Raw genomic sequence first — 20,631 nt, forward strand, 5'->3', positions numbered from 1 at the left:
CAGGACACTAGGTACTAGCTAGAGCCTCTTGAAATTTTCTTTTAGCTAAAGCCTTTAAAGCTATTTGATCTCAGGACCAAAGCCCCTATAACTAGACGATCTCGCTGAAGTGGATTGGAAATGAACGACATAGGCCTATTTGATTTCTAACATGACTCAAGTGAAGAAATGTTATCTTTAGTTAGTCATTAATGATTTGGAAGTTCTTTAGTATAACATATAAATATGAGAACTTCACTAACATTCTATTTAAACTACAGTCTTAGCACACATCCAATGTTTAAAGACACTTATTTTACTATACTAGCCTACCACAGCTTGGTATTCCTGCTATAATTTGAAAATTATTTATTGCAATTTTGTTTTAGTTTGAATTGTAATTGGTAAATTCTAAGTTAGACAGTAGGTAAGGAATCCCCTCCAGTTTTCAACTGGCCCTACATTTAACCATCTAATCAACCTACCCAGCTTCCTGATTCGTTGTGTGTGACGTTAAAAACACTTAGCAATAAAAGAAGTTAAAGTAATTTACCTTAAATACAAAATAAATAGGGCCTATCCTTAAAAACATCGAACTTTAAAAAGTATTATCTTATAAATAGTAGTGAATATTGTAGTAGGCCTATTTTAATAACAAATATCAAATCCTTGTTGCAGGACAAGATGTCCGTAGTGAAGCGTGTCAAAGGTTTTTCCGTGAAGGGCTGACCGTTTCATTCACCAAGATCCTGACAGACGACGCAGTCAACAGCTGGAAGCATAACATCCAGCTGTGTATACTGCAGAACTGTGAGAGGCTTGTGGAACTGTGTGTCATTAAACTTAGCCAAGACTGGTTCCCACTGCTGGAACTGCTAGCCATGGTCTTTAACCCAAATAACAAGTAAGTTGTGTGCAATTTGTCGCTACTGTAGTTAATTACCTCCATCATCTTAGTTGGAACAGTAGATCAATCTATCTATATAATTAATACGTGAACACGAAGTTTGTCGGTTGAACTCCTCCACCATTTCTTAACCGATGTTATCGAATGACATCTCATTGGAAAGAGCGTGTCGCGTATATTTGCAAACTGGCCTTACATTTTTGAAAAAGTCCCTTGGGCTCAAGTGGCTTTGAAAGTTCCCATGTTATCCTTATGAAGAACATAATTGTTTACATTTTGATCAGCTGTATAATTTAATTACTGTTATTTATTTTTCAATTCAATGAAATACATTGAGTATACATTTATTTATTAGGTTTGTGTAAACATAACCCCCAAGACGGATCCTGTTAGCATGGTTGTATCTTAAATTTGTGTATTTATCGTTGTTTTGTGTTGCTATGACGGATTGTGTTAGCATGATTGTAACTTAAATTTATGCATTTATCGTTGTTTTGTGTAGCTATAATTATTTGTTTATTTGTTGTTTTTTCTTTTAAATGCCTCCGATGCGACGACAACGAAATATAGACAGGAGGCGTAATCGTGATAACGACCGCAGCTACAGAACAGTGGCGCTTAATAGGCTTAACTTATCACAGTCAGCATCTGACCCTGGACAATCTCAACTATTAGGTTACAAATGCGCCCTAACACTACCCCAAAACGAGAACAAAATTTTTGTTCTTAATTAGCCCTCTGTTAATGACCTGTGTTGCCTGTACAGCGAGGTGTTTTGAGAAAGAGAAAACCGGCCAGAATGCTTTAGGTTTATTAATAACGAAGATCAACATGGACAACCTTTTATAAGTCAGGAAATGTTTGTAGAAAACATTAAAAAGCAATATCAGGTTATGAAATATGATACAATATTTACAGGAAATGTTGATTACTGTTCTATACAACGTGAGTATCTCCATGAGTTGCAGACCGGTAATCTTTGAGTTGACTCTTCAAACTCATTGTAAATATGATTGATATTCGTTTTTAAATAACTCCTGCAATACTTTGCAATTACAATTGGATTAAATTAAAATTAAATTCAAGCAAAATGTACACTTAGTAGAAGATAAAAGTAATAGGCCTACTTAAATTCATAAACAAGAAATGTATATTAGATTTGTTCCATTCAGTTATTTAAACTTCAATTGTTGTCCTTTTTTCCAACTATCCAGATCACCCTTAGGAGGAAAAAAATCTGACTGAAGAAATAAGTTAATTGTCGTGTTTTTCTGGTTTGAGGTCATCTGTAACGTGTTTGAAACATGTGTGCCAAATTTTGTGTCATCTGTGCAGACGCACCTAGGCCTATTGTAGCATTGAATGGAACGGCCCGAAATGAGTCATCTGCCTAGTTCTACTGTCTTATAATAGACAGGATGTCTCGTAGCCTGGAAAAACGGGAAAGTCGGAAATTAGTATTGAATTTAAAAATGGTTTTGAAAAGTCAGGATTTAGTCTTTATTTAACTGTCGCAGTCGGGATTTTTATGGATCATGTAAAATTTAAACAAAATTTCAATGTTTTGCCACGATTGCGCAAGACGACAATGCCGTTTTCGTGACCACGAGAATCGATGATGATGTCTACACAGCTAGGAGAGATAATTAGAATTTTTTCGATTACAGGACATTTTCATGATTTTGCCGCAACCTTGGGACGGTGATGATTTTTACACGGCCGCCAGAGATATTGAGATTATTGCCGCAATCACTGGAAACGATGGTGATGTCTATACGGCTAAAGAATTGTAATAAATTTGCCGCGATCTCAATGAAAAATTGTGCAAGACGAAGATGACGCTGGCTTCCAATATCGCGGGAGATGATGATTAGGCCTATGTCCACATATCCATAAGAGATGTTCATGGTTTTGTTGCGATTTCGGGAGATAATGTCCATATGTCCGTAGGAAATATTCTTAAATATGCCACGATCGCATGAGTGGTTGATAAAGTTTTTGTGACCACAGGAGACGATAATGGTGATTCTGTTCATTTAGGATTTTGCAGTGATCCCAGAAATTGACGATGATGTCTCTATGACCGCCAGAGATGATCACAATATGGGGATAGCACACCGCTAGTTATAATAAAATTTATTTTTTGACGTTAGATCTTTACTTACTTTTGATATGGTAGTTATTTAATGTGTTAAGAAGAGTTTAAACCCAAATTGGTTAGTTAGAAATTTTCTTCTGTATTGTATTGTTGCAATAGTTTTTTCTTTAAAGGAAAAACACCCCATTATCTCAAAAATACTTCATGATATAAAGACAGGGGTTGGTGTAGTATAACCAATTCATTTAGAAAATTTGGTAAAACTAAAAAAAAATTATCGGTATCAAGAATTGAGAAGATTTTTCAGATATCGGTAGCGATCAATTTTGGTATCGACACTTAACTAATTGTTAGAAGAACTAGTCTTGAATAGTCTGGAATCAGTCTTGAATTTTAAAATGGAAATAAACTAGACACCCTGGCTAGAAAGATTTTCTTGAAAATCCGATTGTCCAGTTTTTTATTAGGCTATGGAGGTATGACAGTCCCAATTAATTAGGATAGTAGGAGTTCTAATGTATTTTACCTAACCCGCCATGTTAAACTTCCCTATCCCAAGCGTGATGTATACAACTTCTATATTTCACGAGCGATGGAAAGTTGAAAAAACTCACTTGGTGAGGTAATGAAACCAATTTAAATAACATCGAGTGGTTAACTTTAAAAATATACCTCTATGGAGCCAACGACGTTCAACCCTAGAAATCAGCTATGCGCTTGAATGTTATTGTTATGCTTTGAAGAATTTTCCAAACCTAGTTTTTGCTTGTAAATGAACGTTACTGTTAGAAGATGAGTGAAATGGATAATGACAAATTTTGTTCGTAACCTCCTGTATATTGTCGGGTCAGGTAAAATCTTGTGCGTTACACGTTACGCAAGAGCTTGTTTACATCACTTAGGATAATTATGCAACTCGCTTCCGCTTGTTGCACAACATTCACCTGCGTGATGTAAAAACGCTCTTACTACACTTGTAATGTAAATAGCTATTAATCAGGTTCTGCTTTACTAAGCTTCTACTTGTATCGTCTATGATAACAAATAGTTTAAATGATTCTGTTAATAAAACTATTTAAGATTAACTATTTAACAATTGGTATTTGGATACACCTTATTTTACAACTGATATAGGTTGAAGCACTTTTATGTGAAAACTATCTAGGCTATTGTAAATGATTACACTTAATCTTTAAAATATAAGATAAAATTACTAACTTATGTTTACCGTTAGTGTTAGGTAAATACAAACTTAATCTTATAAACTAATCAAATTAGCACTATGATGATAACATATATCATTTATATATACAGTAGACTCCTTCTTATCTGGGCTCCTCGGGACCAAGGCCAGTCCAGATAACGGTTTTTCCGGTTAAGCCGATGTCCGGTTAAAAGGTTCCCGGATAAGAGGGAGTCTTCTGTATATGTTAAATATTTTTATGTTATGACCTAAACTTAACCAAAAGGATAATAATAAAATTGATTAAACATTATACATCTGCTTGGTAGGTTCCACTCGTTCAATGCTTCTCGAACGTCAGAGTCAGTTCCGCCCAACTCCACTGTGCCAGATGAGGACATCTACGCTAGACCTCCACCCGACTCCCGCACTCCCCGCGGGTGGCTGGTCGACCTCATAAATAAGTAAGTAAACAAATGACAACGTACTTTTTGTGTTTTTTTGGTCTTCACAATATTTTATTATTATTGCATCAAACCCGTTCTAATTATTTGAAGTGTATGTGTTCTATTAATGCTATACTAGAGATCCAGTGGTCAAAACTCTACCAACAGTTTTTAATGTACAGACTTCTCTATTTTCACCCCACGCTGTAAATAAAACATGAGATTGGAATTTCCTCTTTTTGTTTTGATTTCCTGTTAATATTTCGTTGTTACTTTGTCACCAACCATAAGACCAATTTTAATTTTTTTAAATTTTAAATTCATTTTTTGTGTTTATTTTTGAGCTTATCTGAATTTATAAAGGGGTTCTGCACATCTACAGGAAATTATATTTCTAACAATATGCGTACATTTTCCCTGCAATGTACGTGAGCTGAGAAAAAAGGTTTCAAAGAAATATGCGCTTGCCTATTAATATATAGATATCTTATTTTCTTTTTATATAGGCAACATTATTATAATAATCTAACTATATTATGACTAAGGTACAATCATATTTTTGGTAAGGACTTGGACTACCAAATTCGTCAAAAGTGTAAAATTACAAAAATGACCTTAAATAACAGGTATGATTGAACATGAAGACTTTGAACACCTATAATAAATTTTACCACATTTCCAATTACTATTTTATTGTACGCTTGTAGCATTTAATACCAAATAGAGCTTGTTCAACGTGAGCTATTGTTACCTGTAGATTCGGCAACCTGGGAGGTTTCCAAATTCTACTGGAAAGGTTCCAGTCCGGCAAGAATCTGACAGTTCCTGTGATCTACGCGTTGATACGTCCCTTCGGCCTGTGTCATGAACTGCTCACCGTGCACACAATCATCAAGTACCTCATGCCGATAGTGGTGAGTAGGCTACAACCACCTATTAGCGTTGACTTGTGTACGTAGTACGTAGTTGTGTAGTAGGTCGTATAATTATTGACCAGCTAGTCAAATTTTATTTAAAAATAACATATTTGTTGGTGGGGCTCAATTCTACTAGGAATACGTTCATTTTTTTACTTACCAAAGTTCGTTACCAAAGTTTTCCTAGTTAAATTTGTCTAGCATACCCCCTAATGTTGTCTTTACTGTATGTCTTATCCGTTGTATGATTAATTTCTTGTTTTATATTGCAGGAAATGGTGCCGGATATTTTGGATAATTTAACAGATGATGAAATTAAAAAGGAGGCAAAAAATGAATCCAAAAATGATGCAATATCAGCTATTATAAAAGCAGCAAAAGCATTAGCGTCACGAGTTCCAGATCAAGAGGAAACAATAAAAAATTTGGAGATTTTTAGATTAAAAATGATTTTAAGGTAATAAAATCTTGAGTTGATCTCTGTGTATTAAATAACAATAAATATATTTTTATAATAGGTAAGTATTTAAGTAAACAAGATTTATCCTTCCTAGCATTATCACATTAATCAGTTCTGGTGTTTATTGTTTACTCATATTTTAATATCAAATCAAATAATTTTTATTGTTGCACCAAATGTATCTAGCATCATTACAATAAATGTTTAAAAATATAGACCTAAATAAAAAGACCTTTTACATCATTCATGTATTAAAGTTTTGTTTATTATTTGCTCCAAATTATTGTAACTTAAAAATATAGGCCTACTCTTTTGGTTGTGTAAGAATACAATTCTGTAATTTCTTAGTTTATAATTTACTAAGTTTGTTTTACTGCCAGTTTATTTAATAATTTATTTTTGTAAAAAAATACGACCGACTTCAAAATGCTCTAAAAAGAATGAAATAATTTCAATAAAGTAAACTTTTGTATTAGGCAAGCTCACGTATTTCAAGTCGGCGCGGCTCAAACAGCAAATATGATTGAAATTAAATATTGTGTGTGTATTTTGAAAATCAATAAATTGTAGCTGGATAACATAAATATATAAAAAACATACTGAACTGTTTTGTTTATATATTAAAGGAAATATTTTCTTGTATTTTATGTTTACTTCAGAATAAATGCATTATGAAAATAACACACACAAATGTTCTATATGAATAGAAAAATAATTTAGTTTGATATTATGATAGGGAAAAGAAGCTAGTTTAGTATTAAAACGTTACTTTTCCAAGTTAGAAACATTTAAATGCGTTATAATCTTTTTAAAGATACTCGTTAATACCACTATAATGTCGATCTCTGATGACGGTAATAAAATAACACTTAACGCATAACTATGAAAAAGACATGCAGATTAACACCTTTAGTTATAGATAGTCACCTGCAATATGGACACACTCTTTCAATTTTGTATCAAAAATCATCATAGAGCCGCGCCGACTTAAAATACGTGAGCTTGCCTAATACAAAAGTTTACTTTATTGAAATTATTTCATTCTTTTTAGAGCATTTTGAAGTCGGTCGTATTTTTTTACAAAAATAAATTATTTCATGATTTTTAGTGACTGTATAATTTGTTATATATTAATTACTTGAAGTTTTTTGATAAGCAAAACTGCATGAAACAATCAAAAGTGCCACAGAACAATCATTATTTTTAAACTGCTTGAGTCACCTGTTCAGTTTACATAATCAATGGGTATAAAAATTAACATTTTTGGATTTTCCTTTAAAAAAACAAAGAGTTGTCCATTACATTAGGCCTGATGAAAAAAGAATGTCTTTCCTAGAGACATTGAAATGCCAGACATCGTTTCCTGCAATTGGTGTACTTCTACATTATAAAACGAAATACAGTAATGTCTCAAGCCTTTTGGAACAATAAGAAAGTTATTCCTCAGCCACCAGCACTAAAAATCTCTTAAAAGTAGAAAATTGGTTGTTATCACGTATATTACCTTTGAAAAATACGTGTATGAAAGATTGGTTCAGCTAAAAGTGGTGTAAGGGGTAGGTGGTTTTGTTTGCTCAAGATGTAGTCGAAATTAATTGCAAATCAGCTTCCCATTTCCGAAGCAGGCATAATATTATAGACAGTGAAGAATATTAATAAACACTCCACGTCTTCAAATGCATGTTTAGTAATAAAAATATTTAACACTTTTAAGACGATTGACGATTATGCAATCTCACACCTCTTATGTCGTTTAAGGAATAATTGCATCTAATTTATGTTTAGACCTCTTTTACGAATGCTTTGGTTTTCACACCTTAAATTGTCAATATCATACAGCTATTCACTATGTTTTTATAAGTCAGAACATTCAATACTCAAAACAGAATCATACACAAATCAGGTCAAACGTTGAAATACCTTTTTTTATAGTCACCAAAACAAAATGCATTTTTTCAATGTAACTTATTTAGTCTCCATGGCAAGAAATAGTTTATTAATCAATATGAAGCAACTGTTTCATGAAGAAACTGTCTGTAGCTTCATTTAAATGGTTTTAACTAACAGCTGTAGGAATGTTATTATTATTTATTGCCTTCTCTGCACAAATGTAAACAATCTGCACAAATGTAAACATAATGAATGTTGAATATTTAAGGTTTTCAGAATTTTTCACCGAAACAAATATTATACTTAAACATAATATATAAGGTACCAAATAGAAGCTCTCCTGGTTATTTTGGTGGTGGAACCACACTGATCGGTAAAAGAATCACAGAGAAATTGGTGAACATACATAGAAAAAAAAACATCGCCACAAACAAATTGAGAACCTCCTCCTTTTGTTGGTAGTGGGGAAGTCGGTTAAAAAAAGGTTCATGCGATTTGTGAATAATCCGGTGTTTTCATAGTCTTGATAAATTTTCAAAGCTGTATACAAATTAATCTTTTTCTTCAATCTTTTTTTCTTTGATAATTTTTTATCTACACTGGATATTTATTCTTGATTGGTGTTTAATTTTTTTCAGATTATTACAAATATCATCATTTAATGGTAAAATGAATGCTTTAAATGAGGTAAACAAAGTAATAGCCAGTGTTACGTATTATCCTCATAGACATTCTGGCATAGAACAAGAGGAAGAGTGGCTAACACCAGAAAGAATGGCAGTAAGTATCGTAAATAGATAGGCGTAAGTAATCGTTACTGAAATAAGTGATTAAATATGCTTGTAAGGTGAATCACTTCAATTGTTGGAAACTTGAATTAATAAATAGACCTACTTTCCTAAAGTTGATTGGTATGGCTTAATAAGTATTGGAAAATCTCTTAAGCATAAATGAACACTGACAACAGCTTAAGATTTTGCAATTTAGCTTAATAAAGAGGCTATACTCCAGGCAAAGATTCGTGGTGGCTGTGGGATTAGGGTGATCGAGAGGTGCCCCTAACCCTAATATATCATCGCAATTATTTCAAGTTTAGTCTCAATGTTCTTGTTATTTGATGCAGGTTGAAGAATTACGTTATTGAATACAATTTATAGTGAAATGAAAAAATTTTACCAACAATGCATTGAGCTCAGTATTACGTGATACTGGCTACTCATGGCCAAGACCCAGAGCGGAGGCTGACCAATGGCTAGGACACTTCTCGACCGTCCAAATCCCTCAGCAGAAATGAATCTTTGTGCGGAGTATAGCTACAAAAACATATTGTAATTTTAGGCCTATAAAAATAGTCTCATAAATTCTAAACTTGTTTTTAAAATGTTTTTGTTGGTCTAATATGTTTTAAAAATTCAGTGATTAGATGTTATGCTATGTAATTTGTTCCATAAATATTCTCTTTCTATTATGCTTACAACACAGTTTCCTTGATTCTCAATCTCTTATGATATTGTTTCAGAAATGGATCAAAGATAATAATGTGTTAGAAATAGTGCTTCGAGATTCCTTACATCAGCCGCAGTATGTAGAAAAATTAGAAAAAATATTGAGGTTTATAATAAAAGAGCGGACTTTATCGTTAGAAGACTTGGATGCAGTTTGGGCAGCTCAGTGTGGAAAACATGAAGCAATCGTCAAGAATGTTCATGACCTGTTGGCTAAACTTGCCTGGGACTTTTCACCTGAACAACTGGACCATCTCTTTGAGTGTTTTCAGGTAAGAAATGTTAATTGAAAAATATAGTGTTGATTATTATTTAGCCTTAGCATGTCTCACCAGTTGGAATAGGTCTACTGGATATTATGATAAAAACGCTAAACATATAGCTGGGTCTGGGCAGTGCAGTGCATTTAAAGGCGCACTACAACAAGCGAAAGCCCAACCACGAAGATAAGGATCCTCCAGTGCAATGTAGATCGATCCAGGACGGCTGACGCGCTTCTCAGTCAGCTTGCCCTCGAACACGGTGTTGACGCGCTCTTGGTCAGCGAACAGTACCAGTACCGGGACAGGGACCCATCTCTTTGGTTTCCCGATACACTTGGTACTGCTGCGTTCTGGGTTCGTAATACAGCTAAAGTGCAGGTAAGGAGTCACGCGAAGGGCCGAGGATTCGTTTGGGTCCGGTGCGGGGATGTCACTTACTTTAGTGTATACCTCACCCCCAACGAGGCTATCCGTGACTTTCGTGGAAAGATAGACCGCCTGGAAGAGAGCGTGCGCGATACCGCCGGGCACGTTGTCGTGGCGGGGGATTTCAATGCTAGGGCTGTCGAGTGGGGAATGACTCTCACTAATTCCCGGGGGAAGTACATCCTGGACTTTGCTGCCAGGGCTGGACTTGTTGTCATAAACGAGGGCAACACGCCAACTTTCCAGCGTCCCGGAATGAGGGGAACGATCCCAGACATCACGCTTGCATCTGAGTCCCTCTTGCCGAGGATACGAGCCTGGAGAGTCCTAGAGGATTATACGGCCAGTGACCACCAGTACATCATTTTTGATGTCATGGATAGTCATCAGAGACAAGCTACCGTGTCTCGGCAGGTGCCCGTTCGGTGGAACACCAAAAAGCTGGACGTGGCCAAATTCACCGAAGTCATACTACGGGGAGAGCCAGTGGTACCTGCTGCATCTGGGGTGGCTCACGCAGAGACATCAGTTACATCATTGATGAGGCTGATAGTCTCGGCCTGCGAAGAGTCAATGCCTCGCAGGAGATCCCGGTGCGATAAGCGACCTGTGTACTGGTGGACAACCGAGATCGCAGAACTACAACGGGCAGCATTGAGAGCCAGACGTCTTGCTACCAGGGCCAGAGAACCTGAAGATAGACGTCTTAAGTCTGACGCTTATAAGGTGGCTAGGAAGTCTCTTCGCCGGGCCATTAACCGGAGCAAACGCAGTTGCTGGGAGAAATTAAGGGACGATGTCGATTCCGATCCGTGGGGCCTTGGTTACAAGATAGTAACCAAGAAGCTTGGCACCCGCTCTCCACCTTCCGTTATGGACGGGGCCTCTATGGAGAGGATCGTAAAGTCCCTTTTCCCGACTCACACACTGCGCCCATTGCGGGAGTTCGGAAGGGTGGACGACGTACCGCTTTTCAGTCTCGAGGAGTTGGAGGCGGCCGTTCTGTCCCTGAAGAACAACAAGGCTCCTGGACCGGATGGGGTACCTGGTGAGGCCCTGAAGAAAGTCTTTTCAATAAACCCACAAATCCTTTTGAGCACGTACAATGCCTGTCTGGCCGAGGGGAAGTTTCCCTTCTGCTGGAAAACAGCTAGGCTTGTGCTCGTGGGGAAGGGAAAAGGAAACCCAGACCTACCCTCCTCTTACAGACCTCTCTGTATGTTGGACACTGCTGGGAAAGTCTTGGAAATGTTGATCCGTTCCCGACTGAATTCAGCCGTGGTTGCTGCAGGGAATCTATCCCCTCGTCAGTACGGTTTCAGGAAGGGACGGTCAACGGTTGACGCTATTGAGGAGGTAAAGCGAGCCGTAATGAGAGCGGAGGAGTTTAACAACTATTCTCGTCGGGTTGTGCTGCTTGTAACACTTGATGTGCGAAACGCATTTAATTCCGCGAGGTGGTGCGATATGCTCGACGCACTGGAGAACACTTTCCACGTCCCGGCATACCTCATGCGCATGATAGAGGACTACCTCCGGTACCGCCTCATCATTTACGACACTACAGAAGGCTCCAGGACGATGGATGTAACTTCTGGTGCTGCTCAAGGATCCATACTGGGCCCGGACCTCTGGAACGTCGCCTACGACAGCCTCTTGAGATCCGAGATGCCTGAGGAAACTGTCCTAGTTGGGTATGCAGATGACGTTGCGGCTTTAATAGCTGCACGTAGCATTGAGCTTGCCCAGCTGAAACTAAATCGAGTCATGCGAACCATTAACGCATGGATGGCAGAACATGGTCTCTCGCTCGCTCTGAGCAAAACTGAGATTGTCATTCTGACTAAAAAGAGGATTGACACCATCGTGCCTTTGATGGTGGGGAACGTTGAAGTCCAAACCACTCGTGCCGCAAAGTACCTTGGGGTCATGGTGGACAGCAAGCTCAGCTGGCGAGACCAGATCACCCGTACGGCGGACAAGGCCGCTAAAATGGTTTCTTCCCTTAGTCGGTTAATGGCCAATGTCGGAGGTCCACGGTCCAGCCGCAGAAGGCTGTTGATGTCTGCGGTCCAGTCAGTGCTCCTGTACGGTGCGGAGGTCTGGGCAGACGCTCTCAATAAGGAGGTATATAGGATGCGGCTCGCCCGAGTGCAGCGTCAGGCAGCACTAAGGGTAGCATCTGCCTATCGAACAGTGTCCGAACCCGCCGTCCTGGTGGTTGCTGGAGTCATCCCCGTCAAACTTTTGGCGGTGGAGAGGAAGGCAATTTATCAGCGCCGTGGGGAGGACCAGGCAAGTATTGAGGAACGCACCCGGACCTTCCAGCTGTGGCAGGAGAGCTGGGAACAGGAGACAAGGGGGCTCTGGACCAGGCGACTGATACAACAGGTCCAACCTTGGGTTAATCGGCGGTGCGGAGAGGTGAACTTCTACCTCACCCAATTTCTGACGGGTCACGGCTTTTTCCGGTCGTACTTGTTCAGGATGGGCAAAGCCGTGTCACCCGATTGCATATACTGCCCAGGCATTCCCGATGACGTGGAACACACTTTCTTCCACTCCCAGCATTGGGAAAGGCCCCGCCTAGAGGCTCAACAGTTCGTAGGACTGCTGTCGGTGGACACGGTCATACCGATGATGATGGAGGGTGAGGACAATTGGACCTGTGTGTCACTTTACATCCAGGGTGTTCTCCGCGCCAAGAAGCTTGACCTCGACCGGGATGCGGTGTAGGTCAAAAAATAAATAATGCCAGAAACGGTGCGAGCCCTGTGGGCTTAGGTCACATGTTGGCCTGACTTGAAGTAATGTGACAAACAATTCCAGGTCTGTGTCCAACAGAGTAGAGGGGTTTTTTTAGTGAGTAGTCTGTGATAAACTCAGGAGTCTCACACTACAGGCTGGCTACCTGTGTGCGTAAAAGCATTTTCCCTCCTCACCCTAAAAAAAAAAAAAAAAAAAAAAAAAAAAAAACTGGATATTATATTTGTGAATTTGTAAAGTATTTCGTTCAGAGTCAAAACCATGTGGACCGATGGCATCTGCTTAAAACTTACTAAACGCTAGGAAGTACTAAACGTGTTACATGCATTGCCTTGACAAGAAAAGCTTCACCATTAATCCCTCTAAATATTATACTTGAAAGCTAAAGAGGATGTCTTGGTAGCTTGATTGAAATGGTTGATTACTTTTACAGGCAAGTTGGACTAATGCAAATAAAAAACAGCGGGAGAAGCTTTTGGAGCTGATCCGTAGGCTGGCTGAAGATGACAAAGATGGTGTCATGGCACATAAGGTGAGCTATTTCCACCATTTTTATTTAGTGACAAATCATTAGAGATGATTTATCTTAGTAGTTGTGAGAAACTTGGTTGCAAAAATGTGCAAAATCTGTCTTTAACTCTCAACAATATTTATTTAAGGTTTGCATTTTTCACTTAAATTATCTGTGTTCACATAGGTAACAGTTTTACGTATTAGCGAATTTCCCTATAGGGAAGTAGCTATTACCGTAGGTCTCATGGTAAGACCTAAGCCCGGGACCGATTTACTTTTTCATTTTGATGTCCCCAGAGGCCAAAAACACCATTCGTTCAAATTTTTATATATCTATATATAGAGAGAGATATATATATATATATATCTAATATATAAAATTCTCGTGTCACAGTGTTTGTCTGCAAACTCCTCCGGAACGACTTCACCGATCGTTATGAAATTTGGTGTGTAAATTCTGTAGGTATGCGAATAGGAAGTAAACTATTTCCCGTTTCGAAATTCTTAAAAGGGCTCCGCCCCAGTGGCTCTGGAGTTTCCCATGTTAACCTTATGAGAAATGGAATTAATGAATCTTAACAGCTGTTTCAATTAAATAGCATTAAAGTTACAAGGATTACCAACAGGGTGCATCACTATTATTTCTTTTACATTTATGACAACAGCTAATTTGCAACCAAAAGGTGAGTGAGCGTAGCGAACGAACTTCAACCTGGAGGCGAGTGAGCGTAGCGAACGAGCTAACCTGAAGGCAAGTGAGCGCAGCGAACGAGCTCCAACCTAAAGGTGAGTGAGCGTAGCGAACGAGCTCCAACCCAAAGGTGAGTGAGCGTAGCAAACGAACTTCAACCAGGACGTGATTGAGCGATGCGAACGAGATCATCTTGAAAATTAAACGTAACGGTACTTTCTTTCCATCGGTCTGTCTTAGGGGAAACCTATAACTTAGGCGATACGAAGTTCGCTGGGTCAGCTAGTATATATATATATATGTGTCCATCCGCACGATAACTTGAGTAATTTTTGTCCGATTTTGATAAAATTTGGTTTGAAGGTGTAAGGTGGGATAAACTTGAATGAGTTCGCGAACCAGCATGATCGGACTATGGGAACGGGGGTTTATGGGGGGTTTTATGGGGTAAAAATAGGTTTTTCCCATTTTTGACCCTAAAAACACAAAATTTCACAATTTCTTTTTAAACCATTTTGTAGAGCTTAAAAAAACAAATAATTTAGTATATTGAAGCGTTATTATGCGCCTAATTGTTACGGAGAAAATTTAAAAAAATTGTAATTTTAAAATTCCCATGTTATCCTTACGGAGAATAAGTCAAATGTTGTAGTTTGCTTGTTTATGAACATATTTTGATCAAATTTGGAAAATACATTAATTTCTTACTAAACCACAGTACCTTTTAACATTTTACATAAAAAAAAAACTTTTTTACCCTTCCTGTTGCAGCAAACCTAAGTACTCATTAAACTAATTCTGTTTGAATAGGGAATAAATGTGATATTTTTAAGGAGACATTTTAGTTTAAATCCAATCAGGCAAATGGAAATTCGCTAAGTCTGCAGGTTTGCTGCGGCGGGGGTATTTTCTTTCTTCATTAGTAACGAGTTTATGAGACATTTGTTATTCCAATAACCTCAGTAATCCGTGATATCTACAATACGACTTAAATTTTGGTCTCTACATCAGATTATGGTAAATATATTGTAATTTTATACTAATGTGTTTTTTTATTCATTGTAACATGCTTAGTTTAAAAATTCTTGAGTATGATTTTTTCTCTTTGTGATGGATTTAAAAATAAATACGGACAGTTCTACACCGTGTGGATACACTAATACAATACAAGTGATTTATAAGGATGCTCTAAATTTAATGCGTTCTTTTATTTTCAATCAAGTTGTAGATCAAATGAGTGGCTCTATTCTACGATCTATACTACCTATGTCAAACTAGGGGTCTTGGAGCCCCCATATTTTTGGATCGCAAACCTTACAGTTTTCCCAAGAGCTCAGTTTTTAAGCCAGAAATAATTTTCAGACCAAGTTTGGGTCAGGTCGTAATGCTTGAGATGTGTGAGCTGCTTGATTTTACGAGCCAAGCTTTTAACCTTCTTACTGAAAGGATGTATGATAGAAATCGGGATGTGTTCGAGGTTATGGCAGGATCCCATGAGACCATGATGTCCCTGCGACCACAGGATATGTGTATTAGCCATCTGATATTTCAGGACATTTCTTCCGTATATTGATTAATATGTATTCAATGTTTGTCAATGATGTCGACAGGTGTTAACGCTGTTTTGGAACTTGGCACACTCTGAAGATGTGATGACGGACCACATGGACCAGGCACTGGCAGCTCATATTAAGATCCTTGACTACAGCTGTTCCCAGGTAAGTCCGAGTACTTGATTTTAATTTTTTAACTTCAGTTTCTCTAATTTCTGGTTCTCAGAAAAAATAGTCTGATAACAAACCTAAAAACATTTGATTTAACAAGACAGTGTAACGTTGTCAATTTTTCCATCCGTTATCACTGACGAATACATTTGTTTGGCAGGAACGAGATGCCCAGAAGACAGAATGGTTGAACAGATGTGTAGAAGAGTTGAAGACATCAGAGACGTGGGTGCTGCCTGCGCTGAAGCAAATACGGGAGATATTCTGTCTGTATGAGCCAAACCCCACAGTGAACCATGGCCAGAGGACACACCAAGTCTTCTACAGGTAAGCTATGTTGAATATAATATAAGAGTTGAACTGGTTAAAAAACCTTTGAATGTCAAATATGGTTTTAATTTTAAATAATCAAGTTTTGAATTAGAGTTGTAAATTTGGCTATAAATAGAATGATAAAACTAGAGATTCTGATTCTACTTTCATGTCAAAATTGTAGCCAGTTTTAGGAAAAAATTGACACACCTATTAGGATATTAAATAAATCTCCCAAAAGTTTATTTTCTTTCCACATAATCAAATGGTATAATTAGAAATTTATAAATCTGCAGAATAAGTTGTGTTGTAGCTGAAATGAACTGAAACGAGGAGTACAAGTTCAGTGTTTACAAAAATAGGGATACACCAGAAAATCAATAAGTGGGTTGTGGAAGGAAGTGTAACAAATAGATCAAAACTATTCAAATCTATATTCCGCCCTATTTAACTGATTCTTACGATTAAGGTGTCATTTCAAAGCTTATCAGTGCCGGATTTACCACTAGGCCGATTGGCCGCAAGCAAAAGGGCCGCATTGAGAAAAGCACTTTTTTTAGATAAAAAATAATTTATTTTAAACCACCATTTGCCGCTATCACAGGTGACCATAATGATGTCTCTGCGAACCGAGGGAGATGTTCACGATTTTGCCGCGGCGGCGGGTGTCGGTGAGGATTTCCCCGTGATTGCGGCCCGCGGGAGACGTTCAAGAATTAGCCATGGTTGCAAGTGTCGATAATGTTTCGGAATTCCGGCTTAGGGAGATAGCCTAGTAACAATTTCGCCGCGGCTGGGGGTGTCAATGAGGATGTCTCCGTGATGGCTTCCCGAGGGGGATGTTTACGATTTGGGCACGGCCGCGGTTTACAATAATGATGTCCTCATGATCGTAGTCCACGGGAGATGTTTTTAACACGACTTTGCCGCGATCGCAAGTGTCAATGATGATGTCCCCGTGATTGATGCTTCGCAGGAGATGTTTACGATTTTGCCACGGTCGTGAGTGTCGATTATGATGTGATTGCGGCCCACGGGAGATGTTCACGATTTTACTGATGCAGTCGCGGGTGACGGTGATGATGTCCTCAAGGTCACAGCTCACGGGATATGATCACGATTCCGCCGCGGTCGCGAGTGTCGAGGATGATGTCCCTTTTTTGCAGCCCGCAGGGGATGTTTCCGATTTTGCCGCGGTCACGGATACCTATGACGGCTTTGACTTGGTTTAGGAGAGATGTCCACGAATTCATCAACGATCACGGGTGTCGATGGTGATGACCCCTTGATGCATAGGAGATATTCATGATTACTTCCACTATCGTAAGGAATTTCCACCACAGGAGGAGAGCCGCTCAAGTAATTTGGCCTAGGGCCGCAAGTACCCTAAATCCGGCACTGAAGCTTATAATCTAAGAGATAGGAGCAATGTTAACTAAAAATAGCCCCGCCGCAGCAAACCTGCAGACTAAGTGAATTTCCATTTACCCGGTTTGATTTCTACAAAAATATTCCCTAAAAATTGTCAGGTTTGTTACCTATTTAAATAACATTAATTTTAGTGAGTACTTAGATTTGCTGCTACGTGGAAGATATTGAGGTGTGTTTTTTTATTGAAATGTTGATAGCTTAGTACAAAATAAACAAAATTGCCAAATTTGACTAAAATTTTTAGTTACCCATGTTACCAACAGGGTGCAGTGTTATATTATTATTTTTTTTTTTTTTGCATTTATGACAACAGCTAATTCCAACTAGCAACAAAAAGCTGTGATAGAATAAGACATTTATATTTTTATTGTTTAGGTGCAATGGTAGAACATTATGTCTATGGTAGATGTGCTATATTATAGCATACCGTAAATCAAAAGAACCAAATTTGCTTAAACCGTGTCCTCTCCCATTGCAAACGTAAAGCCAAGTATAACTGCAATAACCATTTTATACTTATACGCCAACCCCGTACGAAAAACACTCTGCTAGTTCTCCATAAGAATAACACGGGAATTTTCAATTTACAGTTTTTTTTAAATTATCCCCGTAACCTTTGGGCATACGACAAAGCTTCAATATACAATATTATTAATTTTTTAATCTCTTACAAAATAGTTTATAGAGAAATTATGAAATTTTGTGTTTTTATGGTCAAAAATGGGAAAATCAATTTTACCCCATGAAACCCCCCATAAACCCCCGTTCCCATTGTCCGATTATGCTGGTTCGCAAACTCATTCGTATAAATGTCTAGTTTTACACGTTTGTACCAAATTTCATCAAAATCGGATCATTTTTGCTCGAGTTATCATGCTAACGGACACATATATATGTCTAGACAAGTGGAAATTTCAGTAGCCATGGAGCGTTGGAGAAGTGCAGTTTTTTTTTTTTTTTTTTTTTTTTTTAGGACGCTAGGCACGAGCCTGGGATTGTTTTTCACATTACTAGACCTAGGGGCATTATCACCTAGATAAAATCCATTGGTGGCTTGGCGGGGATCGAACCCGGGACCTCAGGGACTGAAGTTCCGCGCTCTAACCACTACGCCAGCTCGCTCTCCCCAAATGGAGGACAACAGGAGTTTGCTGTAAAGGCATATTACAAAAACGTGGATATTATGGTTTGTGCTCAGCGCACTTTCCGTTATGAGTTGAGTCTATCGCTGCGGGCTCCCGTGCCATCAAGCAAAGCTATCCACCTTTAGGTGAATAACTTTGAAGAAACTGCTAGCAAGACAAAGCACTATAAAACGATTGCAGATGTTATGCAAACGCTAAAAAACGTCATGGGCTGATATAAATTCATAATTCAACAATGTGTAAAAAACCAAGTACGCCATTTTACTGACACTTACAAAAAATTATTATTTTTAAGGTGAAACATTAGTTTCTACTCATGTACTTTTAGGATTTATGTTAAAACAACCATACATTTTTTCTAAATGAATTATTTGTAATTTCACTGCCTCACCCTGTATTTTTGATGTAATCTTATTGTTTGTTTCAGACAAGAAGTGATAGATCGCTTGCAAAACCAACATGGCCTTGTAGTTTTAGTGACCACTAGTCTTACATGTTACATGGACAAAGTCAGACAATTAGTTAAGGGTAAGTAAACTGAACTTTGCTCGGAAAATAATTGCAGTGTATTTTCACCACTTATAGTTACATTAATAAGTTCAATTTGTATGATTTCAGGAGTTTTATTCCGTTGGTTAACAGAAGAAATCACATCCTATGTATTTAAATTAAAATAAAGCCTTAAGCAACAAAATATAATATCGTTCATATATAGGTGATAATATTTGTATTTAATATTCTTGCATGCAGTAAATTCTTGTATTTAATATACACTTATATTTTTTTATACAGGGTGTCCCGTAAGTAAACAGCCAAACTCCGGGAAATTGTTCTATGGGTCAAAATTAGGGGTGTGCGATGCATCGAAAATGCATCGAAATTTCGATTCGATTCGATTCGATGCATCGAATCGCGATTCGATTCAGTGGTGGTCAAAAAACGATTCGATTCACGAGGGAGTCAGTATCCATATACGAAAAACGCCTGCAGAAAGTCAATGCAATACCCGCAATACAGGAGCGCGTTGCTGTTGCGTTTCCTTTACGAAGGCGTTCTTATTTAATACATTCTTTGCATTAAATATAGCTTTAATTGTTTTATATTTTTTTGTTTTGACATTGCAAATGATTAGAGGTTTTGTTTTTTGTCTTGATGTAAGCAGTGTGTGAAATATTTTACTACTGTGAACCTAGCCAAAACAAGGTAGGTTACTCCAAAATCATTTTAAAAATAAGTCTGAAAAATTGTTACTTAATACTTAACTAGTAAGATCAATGTTATAGACTGATACATTTGGTATTTTTGTTAGGTGTCTGTCGGTCCCCGTCCCCGAATTTTTGTTGGGGCAAAAGAAAAAAAAGAATAATTTATTTCCAAAGAAACACTCTTATATTATTATATCTATTACAGAGGAATTAAAATGTTCAAATGAGAATTAAAAATTAAGTTGGCTCACGACCTTTAAGAATAAAGACACAACAGAGCAATTGCCGCACTGCCACTAGCCAGAGCCAGGTCTAGTCGTCTACTGATAAGAGTAACAAGACAAAAGCCGTGACGCAACACTAACAGTGCAAAGAAAACAAAGTCAAAAGAATAGAAAGACTATTTATCCAGACATACTAGTATAATCATTTATTGTTCATTCAATACCTAATTAAAAATATATTTTAGTATTTTACATAATAAATTATAAACAAAAGAAATATCTGATATAGTGAACAGATCTGTATCTTGGTTAAATAGGGTTAAAAAAATATATTTCTAAGATCCAATACAATATTTACAACTCACAAATTACATTGAATTAATTTCTTTGAAAATAATCTCTAACAGTTTTGTGTTTTTGAATAAAGAAATATATTTCTTTGTCTCTACTTCCTTGTTTCATCACTTGCATTTTGTCAGCAATTGAAGCAACTGGGTAGCAACCGGGTGGTGTAAGAGGGGAGGGGGAGGGTCTATGACCTTGAAT

At 37.7% G+C, this 20,631-nt stretch overlaps 1 protein-coding gene across 2 annotated transcripts in view; it reads left to right on the forward strand.

Moving 5' to 3' along the window:
* The window catches only part of LOC128992650 (probable ubiquitin carboxyl-terminal hydrolase FAF-X), a 61,429-nt gene that overhangs the window by 282 nt on the left and 40,516 nt on the right, over positions 1-20,631 (forward strand). For both annotated transcript variants that reach the window (XM_054416336.1, XM_054416338.1), the window contains exons 2-11: positions 658-883; positions 4,497-4,631; positions 5,371-5,527; positions 5,803-5,987; positions 8,519-8,660; positions 9,400-9,657; positions 13,274-13,372; positions 15,655-15,762; positions 15,929-16,095; positions 19,084-19,184. In XM_054416336.1, coding sequence (XP_054272311.1) covers positions 658-883; positions 4,497-4,631; positions 5,371-5,527; positions 5,803-5,987; positions 8,519-8,660; positions 9,400-9,657; positions 13,274-13,372; positions 15,655-15,762; positions 15,929-16,095; positions 19,084-19,184 — 1,578 coding nt within the window. The remainder of the gene's footprint in view (positions 1-657; positions 884-4,496; positions 4,632-5,370; positions 5,528-5,802; positions 5,988-8,518; positions 8,661-9,399; positions 9,658-13,273; positions 13,373-15,654; positions 15,763-15,928; positions 16,096-19,083; positions 19,185-20,631) is intronic.

The sequence above is a fragment of the Macrosteles quadrilineatus genome, unplaced genomic scaffold (assembly GCF_028750875.1).
Source record: "Macrosteles quadrilineatus isolate MER2022 unplaced genomic scaffold, UCM_ALF_1.0 Scaffold_4__1_contigs__length_99947679, whole genome shotgun sequence".
Classification (NCBI taxonomy): Eukaryota; Metazoa; Arthropoda; class Insecta; order Hemiptera; family Cicadellidae; genus Macrosteles; species Macrosteles quadrilineatus.